Genomic DNA, 19,955 nt, shown 5'->3' with positions numbered 1-19,955 from the left:
AAGTTTTAATGATTCAAAATGAATCAACTAATAATGTACCTGCAAGAAGGAAGTTGCTATCGCCTTTCCTAAAACCAGTCAGGATTGCCCCAAAACTGATGCTACACAGAAAGACAGGATGTCGAAGAAGCTTTCATAAATTTTCCTGATTACATTTCCATTAAAAGTGCCAAAAATATTCTTTCAGGAGTATCCTTACCTCTGAATTAATAACTTTAATCAAGAAGAAAATGTGATAAACAGTCTTAGTTAACACAGAAAGTTGACGACATCTCTCTAGATACACTTGAATAGAAGGCTCTACCCTTTGCTGCAGTTTACTCCAGAAAAGAGTCAGTTCCCTAGAACAAGAGAACAATATTTCAGGGCCATCAATGCAACCACTAATCTGATCATAAGAAATGCAAGGCTAAGAACAGTTTCCATTTTGTCTTTGGGAGAGGAAAAAATCTGAAATTTATTCACACCTTATCTTAGAGAGAAAAGCTTTTATTAAAATACCCACACTATTAAGTATCTAAATTTCAAAATTATGACAATGACTCAATTCCAGAAGGACAGTTCAGAATAAAACCAGTATTATCACAATTTATGCTACATATTTACTCACAATGCGGTCTTGGAGAAAAGAAAGTCTTGCACAGTAGTTTACTATTCACAGACTGGAACTGTACACTTCTGAACTCTTAGTAATTACTAACAGCTATAGAAAATTGGCTTTTCTCTGTGGTAGATACCACTTTTTCTAAAGCTGCTCTGCTTTAAGAGCTGAATATGACTGTTATTTAGTGAGAAATTAACCCCCAAAGCCAAACAGTATCACAGTATCTACATTATCTCACTTGTTCATTCGTCCTTAGGTGAGAATAACCAAGAGTACTAGTACCTTGTGGAATGCTGTAACCCCCAAAACTTTAGCAGAATCTCTTAAAGCAAAATCCTGCATTACCAGTTTTCTCCTGCTGCTGCACATAAAACAGAGATGCACAAAGCAAATTCTTCAGGAATTGTACAGGTTTGCTAGTTAGCAGAAGGAAATTCAAACCCTAACAGCTCAAATATCTGCCAACAAAGACCAGTTATTTGTTCCCACATTAATGAAAGCAAGCCCTAAACAGTATCTTCATCTACCTTATTACTGTGGTTATAGTAGTAGTAGTAAAGAGCTGCTTCCTTTATAAGTTTGTTAGAAAAAGAAACACTGTGTTATTCCAGGACAGAAGGAACAGTACTTACACATTAAATGCTGACATAATGCTGACCAGTTGCCTGCAGATATTAAATTTCTTATTTCTACAGAAAAATTATTGACCAGCTATTGGTATTTACCTCATCATACAAACAACCTTCAAATTCATGTAATGGATGCTTATCTTGCAAAATTCACTTCTTTTCATTTTTAGCTTTCCAAGAGTCTTATCTCCTTTCTGTTTAGCTCACAGATTTTATCAGCTAAAGAAAGTTAACTTACGGCTTATGTATCTTCCCCAGACTAAGTTTTTGTTCTCAGATGAGATTCAAACTCACCAGGCACAGTACATCTCCCCTTGCTGCAGCTGGCGAGACAGAAATGCTGCACACAGGATCAGAGCACTTTTTTCATCTCCATCAGATTCAAGGTTACAGATCATTTCTAGAGCATCTTTGCAATCTACTTCTGCAATCTAGAAGGGAAGAAAGAGAAGCAGAACCAGACTAAGAAAGTGGTTTCATTTTCAGACATACAGTCACATTAGCCTTTGCAAGAAGACAACAATTCAGAACTTTAATTTAACAGTTGGATAGAGATGAGCTTGAAAGCAAATCAGTACATTTCTAGGCAGCATCAAAACTCATTATGCCACCAGACTGTTTTATTAAAGTGAATATAAACTTGTTTCTTCGACATATGACTTACTTGTATCTAGTGTCCCAGTCACCTAAGAATTTTATAGTACATTAATTATTCATATATATCACATACATATGATAATAGTGATATGCAGACTTACAACTTTAAATTACAGCTTAACACAAAAAAGAAAATTACCTGGAATTTTAATTCAGTTTTCTTGTCACTGACGTTACTACTGCTTTAATACAACAAGCTGGGTGCTTAATGAATCTGAGGCTTAACATGAATGTTCTAGTACTTTTTAAAAAATGGAAGATATGAAGAAAAGGAAAGCTGTACAGTAAGAAACAGGTCACCTGAATGCTGTTCTAGAAGAACACTACAGTCTGTACAACAGAATTTATTTGTTCAAGTACCAATGGAAGTACTTAGTTTTGTGGCAAATCAAAGGAAAAATCAGTTGCCCAGTACTCCTAGACAGCTGTACTGAATCACTGCACTTGCTGTAACTACTACTGTCTACTTTGATTCTCAGCAGACTGGTTTGATTACATCAATTAGTGCATCTGGCAGGACATGCTGGTACTTATTCTTTGACACCAGCAGTTGAAGAATAGCTTGACTATGACAACAGCACTGTTGGAAGTCTCTCTTGAAGAATCACAAGACCACCCAAAGCAAGAGACAGAAGTGCTCACCCAAACACCCAGCTGGTCTGGCACTCCGGGTGAGGCGGCAGCACAGCTGGGTTGGGCACCACGGTCTCCAGCGATCAAACTACAATTCTGAATAGCACAACTACTTATTTTTACACCTCTAAATTGACACTTTGTAAATATACCAACAGCCTTTCACTGAATGTCATTTGAGGTTTAATAGCCTCAAAGTCATCTTCTAAAGAAAACTATACTTCTCAAACGTAGAACAGTGTAACTGTAATAGCAATTTAGACTGAAGTTCTCCTTTGCTCAGTGCCCCATCTCAGACAAGGACTATCAATTAAAAGCTTAAAGGGAACTTTTTTTCCATAAAAAGCTTTTCCAGCCTCTCCCACTTCCTAATGGACCCTGTTTCCAGCAAAGGTTTGTGTAAGTCCAGCCATCAAGTTTGTCAGTCTAGCATTTCACATACTGCAGGTCTGAATTCTTCATATTATTGAAGGAAACTATTAGACTAATCCAAGCTGAAAATGAGCTCAAATGTTACTTTCCTGCCTATTCTGAATGGATATAAAAATTTCCACGCCAATAATATACTTCTTTTTTTCCTCTATTTTCTTACTGTTCTCACACTACAAAATGACTGTCCTCCTCAGTTCCTAAGTCCACCTTGACATGCTAAAACTTACCTGCCTTCTCTTGGTAATACATCATCTTTCCAAAATGGTTAGCAATACTGCAAAGAGTGCTGCAGCTGAAGCTGCAAATCTAAGCAATCTGAAGCTCAGAAATACCTGAATTAGGTTCTCTCTGATAACCCAGTCTGAACTTACCTGTACGTTATGGCATCCAAAGAAACAAGCCTAACCCATTCCTTTTGTCCAGGGGATTCACGGTTCATTCATTGAATGAGCCCATTCTGTGTGGGGGCTGAGTAATGAAGGAAGCCTATTTGCAGGGTCATAAATTCCAAGTTCCATTGTATGTCTCCAGCAAACAAAGATAAGATTGCACAGCCCTGTCAGCCCCTCCTGAGCCTGTTCTGACAGGGTCTGCAGCAGCCAGAGCTGGGAAACCAAGACTGATCCAATTCTACTGAGTATCTGAAGAACATCCTTGGTGAGAAGCTGTCATCTTAGAATTTAGTCTACACCTAGGGTAGGAAACTTTTCCAGCTCTAACCAGTGCACAGCTCTTACCCTTTAGGTTCAATTGCAATAGGCTTAATATTTAACATAAAAAGATGACAGCAACAAAAAGACAGCAGAGAGACACAGGCAGACAAGAGAAGTGACATTTGCAGTTAGTTTTCCTTCAAGAAGGAAAAAAGCTCAGCTAAAACTCTGGAGTGGGATGAGAAATTAAGATGCCACCTGAAAGAATACAAAAGAGCAAAGCTGCCATCTCCTCTCTGACTTCTGTATTTAAATTAGAAGGATTTTATATTACAAACCAGATCAAATACCTGATTTCACCTTCAGTTGCACCCAGGCATTTGGGTTAAGTTACATTTATTCTTTGAACTGCAAGTGGCATCTAAAGGGCCCCGTTCTATATACTAGGTATGCATGAAAAGCAATATAGTTAAAGTAATAAGAATGGGAAAATAATTAACTTCACTTTACTAATGAGATCTGAGGCAGAGTTTTAAAATACTTCACACAAAATCAAACACAAAGTTGTGGCACAGCCAGAAAATGCCCACTAATGACCTAGTAAGACACTTTCATCAGTGTTTTGAGTCATTACTACTCAGCTTAAAAGTAACTTGAATGAAAAGAAAAAAAAGAATACCAAAAATATTTTAGATCATATTTTAAAAGAAAAACCTCTTTTACAGAACACCAGCTTATGATTAGTGACTTTACTATCATTAAAGAAAAAAGTCTAAGAAAAAAAATTCTTCATTATTTACTTACTTCTTCCATTAGCTTTTCATTTGGTGATCCTGAACAAAGACAGACCAGGTAGGTTTGTTTGAAATTGCCTTTTGCACTGATTTCTGGATGGTCAGAGCAGAGTTTTGCCAGGGCAGTAGCTTGTGTTAATTCCTTTGCTTTCATTAGGTGCTTAATACGCATATCCAGCAGGACAGGGCCTTCTGATACTAAAAATTCATTCACTTCAAAAAAAAAAAAGCCAAAACATTATATGCATGTTACAGAGCTAACAGATGGCATTTACTCAGTCATGGTTGACTCCTAAAATTTACACAAATCAAAATAGATACAAAAGATACGAAGCAAAGATGAGGAAAAGCTTCTTGGTGAACTGTACTTCTTTATCATAAAAGCTCCCTGTCACAGACCTTTTATGTACTTGCAGGTTTTAATTAATTCTAATTTCTTGGCAAAACAGCTGCACACGAAACAGACTGAGAGACCATATAAATATTAAAATATTTAGATACCATTTAATTATAGTTCTACAGAAAGACAACACAAAGCCACTGCTCTCACATCCTTTGAACATTTGCGCTATGCCTTCGCTAACAGTTGCCTTTTAAAGATCTTGCTATTAAAAGATTTATGTGACAAGTACAGAAGTTTCTGAACCTGTTTTTATTGGTGTGAAATGTTTCATATTATACACACATAGTATACAGTCAAACACTTTAAAGTTCTTCAAACAAATAAGTTTCCTTATTTGAAAAAAGAGGCTTATCTTGTATACATTTGACTGTGCATAGTCTAAAACTCAAAAGAGATGGGTATTGAACTGTATTTTTCAGATATGCTCCCACTAGAGTTAAACTGTGTAGTCTACACTAAGCACCCAACTCTAGGTGCCTCATTGGAAGGCATAAGAATCCTACAAAAAGGAGGAACATGGATTAATGTTCCGATTCTTAAATATATATCTCAGGTCTCATCCAGATCTTCAAGATCAAAATTGTTTCAGCTTTGAAGCATGAGGTTTAGTACTACCCACAGAATATTTAAAGTCAGTTATAAAAACTAGACACATAGACAATCAATTTTGTTTAATCCTTTTGACATTAACACCTCCCTGTTTCCACAAGATAGATATATACTGCATTAAAAAATAATTTGGTTTTCAATTACCCTCACTTTAATAATACATTCTCACATCTTTGAAAAACAGCAGACTTTTTCTACTGTTTTTTGTTTCTTTTGTGAAAACCAGCAGATACATTATATGCTTTCAGTGTTAAGAGTAAAATCTTGATCCTTTCTAAATGTGATTTTTTCCAGTTTTGAGTATTTTCATCACCCCTTCCCAAAACCTTGTGGTCATCTGCAGTGCTCACTTTCTGACACATCCTGGTAGGAACTTTCATTATATTCCTTTCAATTTACTTGTCCTGAATTTCACCTGAATCATGCTGCCCATTCACTTAATTTATATTTTCTTGACTTTTCAAGTCCTGATTCGTCTTGATGAAGTAAGTACTTTCAACATGTAAAAAATGAATTCTCTCTCTAATATCTGAACTATTAGAATATGAAACATGAGGTTTGATGGAAGAAAAAAGCTCATCTCATTTTATTTTTTGTGTCTTCCTATCCCATTTAGTTTGATTCACTACTGTCTTTATTTCATGATTTCTCCTTCTTCTAGCTGCTTATACGGAACATTACTAAAAGTCCATCTTGAAATCAATCAGGTCAACCATTTTCTTTACCACTTGAGTGCACAAGACTTTAGGGCAAAAAATACTGCCTTTTCCAGAAACTGGGACTGTTAGACCCCATCATTATCTTTCACGCATTTTCAGATTTATGGTTGAATTATCATTTCAACCAACTTCTCAGTTGTTTATTCATACATATCCTTGTACCTTGTTACACATGATCAGCAATGGCTAACTGATGTGTAAGAATATTCAAATCAAATGAGCTCCTTCTTCCTCTCCTCGTGATGATGAAGCTATGACCAGATTTGTATTTATGTAGGAACAAAGGAAAACCAGAGCACACTAACCGACAATTGGTAGACAGTAAACATTTTTTGTATTTATTAGGGGACATTCTTAGCAGCACATAAATGTTCCTTTAATGTCATTACCCATGCATTATAAAAAACGTTCCTACTCCTGCCAACCCACAAATGACCCTGTGACTAACCACATTCAATAGTCTAGCCTTGCTCTTCCTCCACCAGGTACCAATAATCCTTCGCTCACATTTAGTCCTGGATAGTCTGCGTGGAATAACATCGGAACATTTTACCTTATTTCTGTAACAAGATACAGGAAGACTTTAGACTTTAAGATATATTGGTAACCCAAGATGTTTCACTCTGATTTATTACTGTAATTGCTGCATTTAATACTGTAAACACTATGTTCTATCTGCTAGTTCTCAGTAATCCCCTTCCTTTGGTGTTTACTGCTTCAGCCAGCCTACCTTGCATAAGCATCAGCACATTTTCTGTTATCTTCTCAACAAGACACAGGAAGACCTCAGGGTTAGAGCTACATATTAGCTCTTAAGCCTTTATTCTAATCCCAGTGATAATAACCATTACATTTAGCATCTGAAAGCTCATGCAAAACATGAATTTAAATTACATTTATTTTGTAACTGAACTATAGCTGACATTTTAAGACAAAACCCAGCACTGAAGTTACAGGACTAAGTTTATGGTGGGGAACAGTCTTAAGGATAAGATTCTGAGGTTATTGAGGGAGATTTTGTTTGTTTTTAAATATTTTATAAATATATTTTATCATGCAATACCCATTTCAAAAGTTATTGTGGACAAATTGTTAGTTTACCATAACAATTGTAATTCATAAAAATGCTTTGAGACACAAGTGCTCATCTAGAACAAGTCACTTAACCCCTATGAGCATAAAACTTGACATATTTAATGGGAATGACTCTTGGAAAAATTACTAAATGTCATTTTTGTGCAATGCTCCCTCAGCCATTAAAATTCATAAACATGTTTGTGCAAGGCATGTGCAAAATTCATATGAAATTACAGAATATGAGAGAAAATAAAGATGTGCAGATAACATCTGACAGGTGGTACTACAATCTACTAAGGCTAGCAAATTAACTTGGACAGACTGGGATCTAACCTTTTCAGACAGTTTCCCTGTTATCCCCTTGAGTCCAACAGCTGGCATGTCAGGTCCTACCACCAAGTAATTCCATGCCAAGTTCACAAGAAGGACTATGAACTTTTATTACAGGTATTGCTCATACCATACATGGATTAAACCAGAGAAAACATAGTCCATAGATTAGCAGCACACAAGTGCAGGAATAAGCTCCAAGCAGTAACAGGTTCTCTGTGGAAGACAGTCCACATTAATGCCACGTTTTAGCTGACTAGAAGACTTGAAGAGCACAAAGAGTATTTGCCTTACAAAGCACTCATAATCCTACTACCAGACCCTTCATCAGATGTAGGGTAGGCACAGATTTATCTACCACAGACCTTTACATCTTATCAACCTTGCTTTGGCCGCCAAGGAGGATGAAGCCAGGAGGTGAATATACACACGGACAAACCATCTCAAAGAACTTCAGTTGCTAGTCAGGAAACTACTGTACTGGGTCTGGCTGGGGTAGGGTTAATTTTCTTCGCAGTGGCTGGTAGGGGGCTGTGTTTTGGATTTGTGCTGAACGCAGTGATGATAATGTGGAGATGTTTTTGTTATTGCTGAGCAGGGCTTACACAGAGCCAAGGCCTGCTCTGATTTTTGTGCAGCCATGCTGGGGAGGAGCCTGGGCGTGCTTGGGAGGTTGGGAGGAGACACAGCCAGAACAGGTGACCCAGACTGACCAAAGGGACATTCCAGACCATGTGGCATCATGCTCAGTATAGAAGGCAGGGGAAGAAGGAGGAATGGGGCCAACGTTTGCAGTGATGGCGTTTGTCTTCCCAAGCCACCGTCAGGTGTGATGGGGCCCTGCTCTCCTGGAGATGGCTGAACACCCGCCTGCCCAGGGGAAGCACTGAATTCATTCCTTGCTTTGCTTGTGTGCCTGGCTTCTGCTTTCCCTATGGAACTGTCTCTATCTCAACTTTTGAGTTTTCTACCTTTACCCTTCCTATTCTCTCCTTGATGCTGCAGGTGGGGGAGTGAGTGAGTGGCTGAGTGGCGCTTGGCTGCTGGCTGGGGTTGAACCATGACATCTCTTTAGTCATCTTCAAGTGTTAGTCTACATAAGCATTCACACTATGGGTGACTCTGAACTGACTCGATGCTTTCCATATCTACCAGGAGCTGGGACTCAGAATCCTTCATGCAAACAACGTCTCAGCACAATTCTGCTGAATGCAGCATCAATCCTGGATGCTTCTGTAGTGGCATAGTGTCTGGAGAAAGGGTAAAAGAAGTTCCAGATGGCTGCTTTGAATATACCCAGGAGGAAAACACTATTTTTTTTTCTCCTCTCAAAACTGAGGCTGCTGGTATCACTCAGCTTCTGGTGACAGGTGCTCTAATTACTGAAAATAGTTCCACGTTGGCTGTTAAATTCTGCCTGTTATCCACCTCGACAATCTCTGGATAATGATGGCTGTATCTGGATCCTCTTTTCAGTGACATATTCTTTAGATGCCTCCCTACTACATTTAAACTTATGAAAAATGCAAGAACCTAACTCTTGGCATCCAGGTTTAAATCTCTAAGGATAATTAGAATTAGATACCAAAAAAGCAGCAGCAGCCTGGCTTTTCGTACGGTTATCCTTTTCCTCTAGACAGTTCCTCCACTCACCCTCAGTACCAACTGAGGAGATACCAGTGACCATTTGAAGGATTATACCATCACTACAAGAAAATAATAACCTCGAGGATGGAAAAGCAGGATCATGCTGAAGAGCACAAGCCACATTGACAGAAACTGAGGATGGAAGTGCAGTGTTTTAAGACTGTATAGGCTATTGCATAACCCCAAACACTTCAACTTTCAGGAAACTTAATTTTCAGTTGTCATTAATTCAGATCAGCTTCAATTCTAGATTAGTATCAGTGCTGATCTCACATTAAGCTATCTGGTAGTTCAGGAGGAGGCCAGTAAGACAGAAGACCCACTATGATGTGAGAAAATTAAGACAACCTTACTAAGGTTTCCTTCTGTAACCAATTAATGAAGTGGAGAAATGTGGAAAATTCCTCTCTCCAAATACAAGTGCTTCTTGTCTATCATATGCAATCTTGAGGAAAAAGAAGTCATGCAGGTCACCATAAAAATGCAATGCAATGCAGTGTCCAATAGCAGTATGGAAACAGCTGATGAGTGCTACAGCAGGTGAACCATTTACTTCCAGCCTAGTCAGCAATTACAGCTAATAGTGTCTTCTTGATTTTAATGGTGTGGATAGGAGACCTTATTTTCATATAATACCTTTCCAGACTTCTTTCTGCTTTCGTACTGACTAGTTGTCCCCAGTATTTGAGGTGATGGAAACTGGTAGAGCTGTGCTCCACAGCAAAGAATGACACCAGTGTATCTCTGAAATACTATTTGAGAACACTGGTACTTTGCTATCCTCATGACTCAATAAGATTACGTAATTTTGGGTGATCTTTCAAGTCTAAAATGTCCACAATGATACACAGACAAAACTCCAAATTTGATAAGACATTCTTTAAAGACACAGGAAACAGGTTTAGGTGGAAAAAGAAGAAAATTGATGTGAACAAGCAAGTAGTTTACAGCTCCTGAGCACACTTGTAAGAGGAATACTGCTGAGGAACCAGAATTAGAATCTGGAAGTTCCAGACCTAGTCACATAATTGTTGTGTGTCCTGCTGAGTAAAGACAAGGGACAGAGGCAAGAAACAACAAGACACGAGGAGCTGGGGGAATGATCTGTCCTTTCAGCACTGAACTGCTTGAGTGGAAGATTGCCGGAGTGCTCTTAAATTAATGTAGATTGATCCAGACCCAGGAAACTCAAAAGGAGTTCCTCAAGAAACCTCTCAGATGGGAGTCATATATAATGCTATCAAATTCAGATGTTCACTGAGGAGGCCCAAAAATGACAACCAAAGATGATCCAGTTGCAGCAAATAAATTATCTTTGGAGTCGCCAGTCAAGAACAAGAAAAAACCACATTCCTCAGCTAATTAGGAATCCAAATACTCATTTCCAGGCTATTCTTCCATACAGACTAGCACTGTGGGAACAAGCACAGTCACAAACGACAACGCTTATGTTTCACTAGCAGAGGAAGAGAGATACATTGTCTTCAGAAACAACTCAAGTTGTAGGTTTCAGCATTAAATAGTTCCCAAGAGAAGATTCTCTTTTATTTTCTGCACAGAATTTGGTAACTTAAGCCAGGCTTCCCAACTTTTATGATCAGATATCGCAATGCCAATGTTTGTCACCCAAGCTGGTGACAAATCAAGGGGACGGAGAATATTTCCAACATGAAAAGATCTTGTATGTGCACACCAGCTCAAATTTGTATCTACTGCATGCATGTAGTTTCTGCAGTACAGTTCAAGACAAATTTTGCTGTTCTATATCATAGTACTGTATGAACATCTTGTAGTAATGCAGCAATACTCATCAGCAAGGAAATCCATAACAGGTATGCTGTTCTTAACACTGCTTCAAAGAACTGTATATCCACCCCCTACTTTTTTTGCACTTCTTAGTGCATGAATCCTTACCGAATCCTTACATTAAATTCATCAGAAAACTGAGCTGTGTCCAAAGCAGTCAGAAGTAAGGCAATTACTTTAATGACGTGGCACTCAAGAGAATAGTCTCCCTAACATCTTACGTAGTGAGTACTTCCTGCTCATATTTAGGTGGAACCCATGCAACAGACCATTCTCAAAACTAGGAGAGCAAGAGAATAACCCAGTTCAGACAAGCCTGCATTTCCTTGTCTGTAATCAGAAGCAAACAGCTGCGCTGTGTGGTCAGAAAACACAAACTTTTCTCACACTATGTCTGAAGCTTGTACAGTTTGAAAATAAAGGAATTCAAAAGGCTATTCTTCCCCAAGTGCAGGACCCTGCATTTGCCTCTGTTGAATTTCAGAAGGTTCTTCTCTGCCCCTCTCTTCAACCTGTCAAGGTCCTTCTGAAGGGCTGCACAGCCCTCTGGGGTACTGGCCACTCCTCCAGCTTTGTGTCACCAGCAAACTTGCTGGGGAGGCACTCTACTGGCTCTTGGATCAGAGATTCCTGAGGGCTGGTCTTTTCAGTGAAGACTGATGCAAAGAAGGCATTCAGTAATTCTGCCTTCTCTGCATCACCTGTTACCAGGGTCCTCCCTCTATTTAGTAACAGGCCCACATTACCCTTTGTTTACTTTTTGTAATTATGTATCTGAAAAACCCCTTCTTGTTGTTCTTGACATCCTTGGCCAGATTTAATTCCAGATGGGCCTTGGCCTTCCTTGTCTCCTTTCGATTTACTCTGACAACCTCCCTACATTCACTTCAAGTGGCCAAACCCTGCTTCCATCTCCTGTGTATTTCCTGCTTATGCTTGAGTAGTGACCAGAGTTCTTTATTCATCCATGCATGTTTCTTGCCCCCTCTGCCTGATTTCTTGCTCATCAGGATGTATCATTTTTGAGCCTGGAAGAAGTGATCCTTGAGTATCAACCAGTTCTACTGGACCCCTCCTCCCTGCAGGACCTGTTCCCATAGGATTCTTACAAGAAGTTCCTTAAGGATGCTAAAGTTAGCTCTCCTGAAGTCCATGGTCACAATCTTACTTATTGCCCTGTGTCCCCCCATCCAATACTGAACTCATGAGCAAGTTCTTAAAAGACTCAAATATAATGCAAATAAATATTAATTAAACCTCTCTCTTACAAGTACCTTACTGTTACAATGGCTGCAGGGTAGTTGAGAGTAAACTAGTAAAGGAGTACTCTGTGGGACTCTAAGGACTACATACAAATCCAAAGTCTGTATTAGGTGCATAATAAGTAATTAAAAGAAGGAATGAAATGCAAATCTTGTGGAAGAGTAAGCATAACTTTTGGGGGGGGAGGGGGAAATCAATCACATTATACATTTACTGGACTTATCCAAGGGAGCTGTGGTAATTTGAAAAAAGGAGATCCAATTTATTTTCTAAAGAAGTCCATCAAATCCCTAAAGATGCCAAACTCTCTTGGCAGTAAAAAGAAGATCCTTGTACAGATAAATTATCAGTTAATAGAAAAAGAACAAAAAACCCCAAACAAACTCTCAGTGGGTTTCTTTAGGATCTGTACCAGGGACAGCCTACGTCCAGGACTTTTATAAACATTTGGAAAAGAGCAGAGAACCATGACAAAATATGCTGACAAAAGCAGGGTAGTAAAACCATGCCAACAGTCCACAACACAGCATAACAGATAAAATTAAAATGTTGATTAACCCCCCCAAAATTATTTTCATGGGGGGAAAAAAATGCAAGCCTAACATGCAGGTGTGGTAGGGGGAAATCCTAACACTGAAATAGGTACTAGTCTTCAAGAAAATGTCTTGCTTAGTCCTGATTTAAGAAAACACTAGTTCAATGTGCAGTCAAGAAGCAAGGCTAATGTTAGGAAATACTGTGAAAGGAATGCAGAAAGAAGCAGAAAATCATATTGACTGCTGAATAAACCTTTGGTTCCCCATACAAAGAATGGGGTAGTAAAGCTTGAAGACATATGTAAGACACTATAGAAGAGTGAAGATGAGACATTTTCCTGGGTTGCAGTGTATTCTATTACCATCCTCATGAGCTGCTGAAACCAGGTGGGGCAGTGTTTCCTTGCCTCCTCCCTCCGGACTATCTTCTGTTAATGAGCCCATCAATGCCTGGCCTCATGCCTCATTACCCCATTGTGAGATGCTCCACCCAGAATGAGGAACCAAGCATCCCATCGTGGATATAATCTGAGATTCCGAACACCACAGACACCCCTTCCACTGGATTCCCAGAGGACAGCAGCTACATAGCCACCACTGGACCTCCAAGGAAGAGCAGACCCTTCTACAGGATCACCACTTTGACAGAACCACATCCACCACTTCAGGAGGACTGCAGCCACCATCTTATCAGACTGCTACTGACACCCTAACAGGGTGTCAGGTTGTATCCTGACTCTGTCAGTTTAAACCAGTGTTTTCTGCCTTTATTTTTTTTTAAATTTCCTTATTAAATTGTTATTCTGACTTGGTGCCTCCTGCTGGTTTGTTTTCAAACTAGTATAGACATGATAGCAGTCTATCGAATCAGGTCTTGTGATGCATTCATTAAAAGACACTTGAATAGTTAACTTGTCAATAGATAGAAAATATCATATGAAATAAGCAGGAAAAGGAGGCAGACAGTAAGAGGAACTACTTCACTTGATGTAAGAACTGTGCAACTGCCACAGATGCTTACATGTAATGCTTTATACAGATTCTAAAACCATTTAGGCAAAGAATCAAAAAAACAACTAAAATTTATTCACACAAGGATACTACTTCTTTGGTGAATTGCAATCACCAAAACGAAAATAACATATCAGGGCACTATCCTTGTAAGCCTCTGCTGATCATATATTCTTCCCTATGCAACTACTGTTAGCCATTCTCAGAACTCAGGTCTAAATGAAACTTCAGTAAAGGCCCTCTTACCATTTGCATTTTGTAACTGAGTAAATGATATTCTCATTTAAAAAAAATATGCAGCTTTAATTTTTTTTATGTCAAATACATTTTGTATATTAGTATTGAACTTGCCCCATTGTAAATTAGCCTGTATGTAAACTCCCTTCACATGGCTTATAAAGAAAATGGCAAGAGAATTCAAGGCATTATTGCAATTTATGTAAAATACCAACATTAAATTATTTTTATGTTCCCATGAACATACTGTCTCATTAATTCAGAAAATGCCACAAGCATATTTATTTATATACTTCATAAATTATCACAAACTATATTGAACAAAAAACTTCCATATATCATAACACTATTTCAGTGTATGATAAAAATGAAGTATATATTATCCCAACCATAATGTTAAATTTTACCTTTATCTGGGTCCAACTGCTCCTGGGAAAGAATAGCACACAATACTGGGTTCTTCCACACTCCCTTCTCTTGTGTAAGTGTTGTTAAAATGTGCAGTTCCTGGCTGCCATTTTCCATCAAGTTTTTATGAGCCACCTGAACAATATATTTTACAAAACAAAGTATTGTTTAAACAAGACATAAGTAATGTGTCTTTCATACTCCTTTATACCTTATGTTGTCAAAATAACACCTGATCAGATAGAGAGTTAAATGTATAACAAAACAATCTTAAAATTCAGCCTATATAGGTTTTACTTCTGCCTCTGTTGCCTAAGATTTAAGATGAAAAACCAAAACAACTGAGTGCCTCAAACTCACCTTGAGATTTATTAACAGGCTACTTCTGAAATTTCTGAAACTAAATTTTGAAATAGGCCTCTCTTTTAAAAATGGATGAGTAATTTCTCTGGTCCACATATTGGCCTGGTATCAGGTGCCTAAACTTTATCTTCTCAAGCTCTTCAGCAGCTCAATTTCTATGTACTGGAGACACGGAAAAAAATACTTTTATAATGTCGAAAGATTTTAGCTGTTAAGATCTCACTGCACGGTTCTATGCAAATACGATGAAACAGGCTGGAGTCTTAAAATCCATTGAAGTATCTTCCACTACATTTATATGCTAGAATAAATTCTGTGAGCAGATGTACACTTGGGAGCAAACTCAATACCTACAAAAATCTCTGGATTAAGTAGCAATACACAACTTACACTGGTCCTTAAAAAAAAAAAAATCAAGAAATGGCTCATTTTTCTTTTACTTTTCCACCTGCTCTCAAGGCTGTGGAATCTCTCAGCATCAAACACATCTCTTCAGAATTGATTTCTATAAGACAATTGCTAGTCAAAATCCATTCTAAGATAATCAGCCTTTCATCTGCCTACATTATTTAGGCTGAGAATCCTGAGGTAACTGTATCTGGTCTTTTTCATTATTATTCTTTTCTCCTCCCCCCTCCTTTCTTTTTTTAAAACTGTAGATGGGACCTCCCACTACATATTTCTGATAAATACTGAGGAGCAGAACTTGTTCCAACACCCTCCTTTAAAGCAGAGCTCTAACCTTAACCAGCTAGTGCCCTGAGAGATCTAACAAACCTTCAGTATCAACTGGCCTTTCATTCATAACTTTCAAACATACAGCCATATATAGTAAAGAATGACTTATATGATAATATTTCATTTCTAAGAGTGTTAATAGTCAACTGTATTTTAAAACATGAATTTTCTTTCAATAATCTGTAAATTTTTTTTCTCCACAGCTGCTGCATGCAGAAAAATGATATTACCTTCAGCAATTACTGCAGAGTACATAGGATTCCCAGCTGAAGGCCTTGCTCCTTACAGACATGCTACATACTCAATATCCCTAGGTTTCCAAAACATTCTGAAAACTTATTAAGTCTTCATTTCATGAATCAAACTCACCTGTACAAAAGTCTGAAATTCTTCCCATTTATCTTCAGGTAAATCCAGAGGCAGACACAGTAGAAGTTCAATACAGCTTCTGGAAGTCAAAAAGGAGTATTATTTGAGGCAATTTTTGACTTCTAAATTATATAATCAACAATTCTTTATTCTAATATCAAAATAGTTGTTTGAAACATCAGCCATAAAACAGTTTGCTTCCTTGAACACATAAAGAAAAAGAGGTCATGAACACTCTTGGAGATACTGTAAAAGCAAATTCTCTAAAAGACACCATAAAAAAAAATTATCATTGAATCCAACCCTGTAAAAACCTGTGCAAATTGATGCACTTTCAGATTGCATGCAGATCAATAGTAGCAAAGTGCTTCAAGCCAGGAATGTTGGCTTGTCCTAGGTCAGGAATCCTTCTTGCCTCAATTCCAACAACCAGATATTCTCCTTACATACAACATCCACTGTGAGGAAGGTAGGTGCTGAGACCTGGACTCAGAAACCATTTAGGCAATGAAAAGTTAATAACATACAGACTGGTTTTAGTAACCAAAAAAACATACTCACAGTGCTAAACGTTCAAGCACAAAGGCTACGTTTTCACACTCAGAGGTAAGGTAAGGTCGTGCTTTAACATAACTTCGGATAGCCACCGTGTACACCTCCAACAGAGGCAGGGGATCTTCTGATGTTTTCCACTTTTCTGCATATTCCAACAAAGTCTATTTAAGAAAAGGAAAAAACAACCCAAAAATCAGGAACAAATGTAAGCTTAAAATTTTGTATTTCTCACTAGTAGATCTTCTCAATATAAATTAAGTATTCTCAAAGCATGCTTTTTTCCTTAAAACTTACTGTTTCATTAACAACTGACACTTAGACTCCACACACAATCATTCCTTAATCTTATAAAAATGTTATGACTGACACTTCCTCCCTGTGGTAACATCATTTGATTCATTTTACATTCCTATTTTCCAAATACAGAAGCCTGAAGAGCATATCATAGTTAAGGGACTGAAAACTCATTTTTAGACATTCACTTCTACAGTTCAGCTTCTAAAGCAAGTAAATTTGAAAGCATGTGTCTTTATTTTAACTTCTCTCCTTTCAGGAACAGTTTAACATTTCCCCTGCATTGCCACCTTGAAGATAAAGGTATCTTCAGGACATTGCTTTTTACATGGCTCTGAAAGGAATATATTCTCTACATTTTAAAGACACCACTGACACACCAAAAGCTCATTAGTCAAAAAATTGTTTTCCTACTTGCTGCATTAATACCAACAGCGATTTCAAAATAAAACTCATGAGAGTGACGAACACCACCAACCAAAGTACAAAAGACTTCTGTTCATTTCAGTCAAGGCCAGGGGACTCAGACACACATTTAGGCAGAGTAGATAGCAAGGTTCTCCAGTTAACATCCAAACCATATCCCCCTTGGATCTCTCCTATCATGCCTAGGGTAGGTAGCTTGATGGATTGCAAACAATTCCTATACTATGGCAGGTTGCATGGAGTCTATCATATTACAGCAATCAATTTTGCTGTTTGCCTCCTGAGGGGCACAACACACTGAAAGCTGAGAGTAAAAAAGAGCAATTTTGGTTGCCTGACACCCTGCTAAAAGCAGGGCCATTAGAATATATTGTTTGGAGGAGTATGTTGATGGAGCTGTGAGTATCCTGAAGAACAGAGACTTTACAGCCTTTTTGGGCAACCTGTTTCTTGCCCAAAAAGAAAGTGTTCAGACTCTCATTTATTATGATTTTCCTCCACCAGTACCTAGAAGCAGTCCCACAGGTTCACTTCCCTCAATAGAGGGATTAACCCCTCTCAAACCGGTGCTAGCACAGCTGAGGGCATAGCAGATGCTCAGCCAGGGCACACTGGAGGCTGCTCAGGACAGCTGGGTTGGCCCCAAGACTCTACTGGTGCATGGGGCTACTCCCTCCCACCCCCCAGCTTTGTGCTCACCTTAGCTGAACTACGTATCAGTGCATTCCCCCTGGATGCTGAGCACCCTCCCAACAGTCTCTCTGACCTCCCTTACCTTGCTTGCTCCCATCAAATCACTATGATTCGCTAAAGTGCTGAAAATGTGCTCTGTCCCCTCATTCAGTTACTAATAAAGAAGTTAAGAGAATATTTGCTCCAGTATTGAGCTTTGATAGGAGGCCACAAGTAGCTGGCTGCCATCTGGACTTTGTACTACTAAGTCTTTGGGACCCATACTTCAGCCAGTGGACTACTTCAGAGATTTGTTTATAAGAATATGATGGGAAATGAAATACTAGGACCTGCTGATGTCTGGCAGAAAAATATCTGCTGCTATCCCCCTTGTCTGCAGAACCACCTACTTCATCACAGAAGAAAATCAAGTTTGTCAGTGTGAAAGCATGCTACAGAGCTCATACCATCAAGGACATTTAGCAAAAGTCACAGTTCTCCTTTTTATTAAGGTCAGCTGTAATTAAACCAATTTTGACAACATTGGCTCAATTCTGACAAGGTTTGTTCTGGTAAGGCAAATCAGAGCCCTCTGAGCAACAAAGCTCTTCTGCTACAGAGTCCCTCACATACCTGGAGAATAAGAAACAGAACAAAGTGGTTCTCAACTAACATCAAATGTTGAAATTTTATTTTTAATATGTAAGTACAACTATCTAAAAGAACTTGCTATGTCTGGGATACAATGCAACTCAAATGATAAAATGGGACTTGGTGCAAGTTTATGTATTATAAAGTAGGAAAACCAAATGTTAGCTGTTCTGGAAAGGCAAGTCAATCATATTACAAAGCAACAAGACAAAACAAAACTGGGTTCACGCCTGCCTTCAAATCTGCTAAGCTAAGCTTAAGTTAAATTCAGCAGTCTATCTATGTTAGCTGTCTGTACTGAGTTAGCCAGTGGTAGTATTAAGAATATACTTAAAATTCTTATATTTGGCAATGTCCAAATAAACCCTCTCAATAAAAAATGTCAACTATACTAAACTGAATCAGAAATCTGTTTTGTGTGGTCATTTGCAGTTACAATACCATCACCAGGCTATACATTGTTCACACAAAACACAAACCAAAAGGTATCTCATTCAAGGACACAACAGGTAAGAAACATGCAGGTTTTGTCAAACTGCTGCATTAAAGCCTGGTTTGGTTTTAAATGCACCTTAAAAGAAGTTACATACTCTATCTCTCTCCTGCAGCAGAAGATGCTTCTGAGCCATCTAGTGCTTTCCACTGGAACCTTGAGCCTGAGTGGAATATTGTCTGTTTTACTGTAACACCCAATTTGATGCCCTCCTAAGAGCAGCAAAAAAGCACCACAGATCATGGCAGAGAAATCAAGGAAGAGTGAAACAGAGCTGAAGCATGAAAGAAGCAACAGAGGAGGACTGGATAAACAAGGTAACCATATTAGCAAACACTGTTTCAATACCACTTGGCAATTTTGCTCAACGCACTAGAACAATGAGATCAGAACAAAGCACTAACCTTCAAAGAATCTTGAAAGAAACTCCACTGAAAAGCCTCCCTTTGTCCTAATACTCTCATAACCAGAAGTACTATGATTTCCATTACTGACTTGTCACACGTGACAAGTTTAAGGATGCTAGTGGCAAAACAGTAAAATTGAACAAAAAACAGCCCAGGAAAGTATACTTTATATTCTTCACTCTTTGGGTCTTGAAGCAATGTTTTGGATGGAAAACCTAGTAACTTCTTCCCTTTGTCTAGCTATATAAGTACTCACATTAAAAGAGTGAATAGCATAAGCTTCCCTTTATGTGAATGCCACAGACTTGCAGAAGAGACGCTCTCCTCAAACTGATCTTGTTTCTTGTTAAGAATTCACTAGAGCAATCAATACTGCACCTTCCACAGTATAGTACTGCAGAAAATTTAAAATAAAAAGCATGGTGATATAATCCTTTTTCCTTATGGAATAAACTTTTTCTTCTTTTAAGTGCTTTGGAATGACTTGCATTTTTGTACTGGAGAAAACACCACTCAACTGCTTTTTGTTAAAAGAGTAT

General features: G+C 38.3%; 1 protein-coding gene across 1 annotated transcript in view; it reads right to left on the bottom strand.

The window, feature by feature from the left end:
- The window catches only part of ZNF292 (zinc finger protein 292), a 53,290-nt gene that overhangs the window by 9,544 nt on the left and 23,791 nt on the right, over positions 1 to 19,955 (bottom strand). The window contains exons 2-7 of the mRNA XM_042016149.1: positions 16,480 to 16,634; positions 15,919 to 15,997; positions 14,448 to 14,583; positions 4,413 to 4,615; positions 1,528 to 1,664; positions 200 to 341 (exon numbers count right to left, since the gene is read on the bottom strand). Coding sequence (XP_041872083.1) covers positions 200 to 341; positions 1,528 to 1,664; positions 4,413 to 4,615; positions 14,448 to 14,583; positions 15,919 to 15,997; positions 16,480 to 16,634 — 852 coding nt within the window. The remainder of the gene's footprint in view (positions 1 to 199; positions 342 to 1,527; positions 1,665 to 4,412; positions 4,616 to 14,447; positions 14,584 to 15,918; positions 15,998 to 16,479; positions 16,635 to 19,955) is intronic.

Source organism: Corvus kubaryi, unplaced genomic scaffold (assembly GCF_017639235.1).
Source record: "Corvus kubaryi isolate FWS band 111438036 unplaced genomic scaffold, C.kubaryi_AGA036_p1.0 split3-73, whole genome shotgun sequence".
In the NCBI taxonomy this organism is placed as follows: domain Eukaryota; kingdom Metazoa; phylum Chordata; class Aves; order Passeriformes; family Corvidae; genus Corvus; species Corvus kubaryi.
Note: the sequence above shows the minus strand (reverse complement) of the source record. Positions and strands in the feature narration are given on the sequence as shown.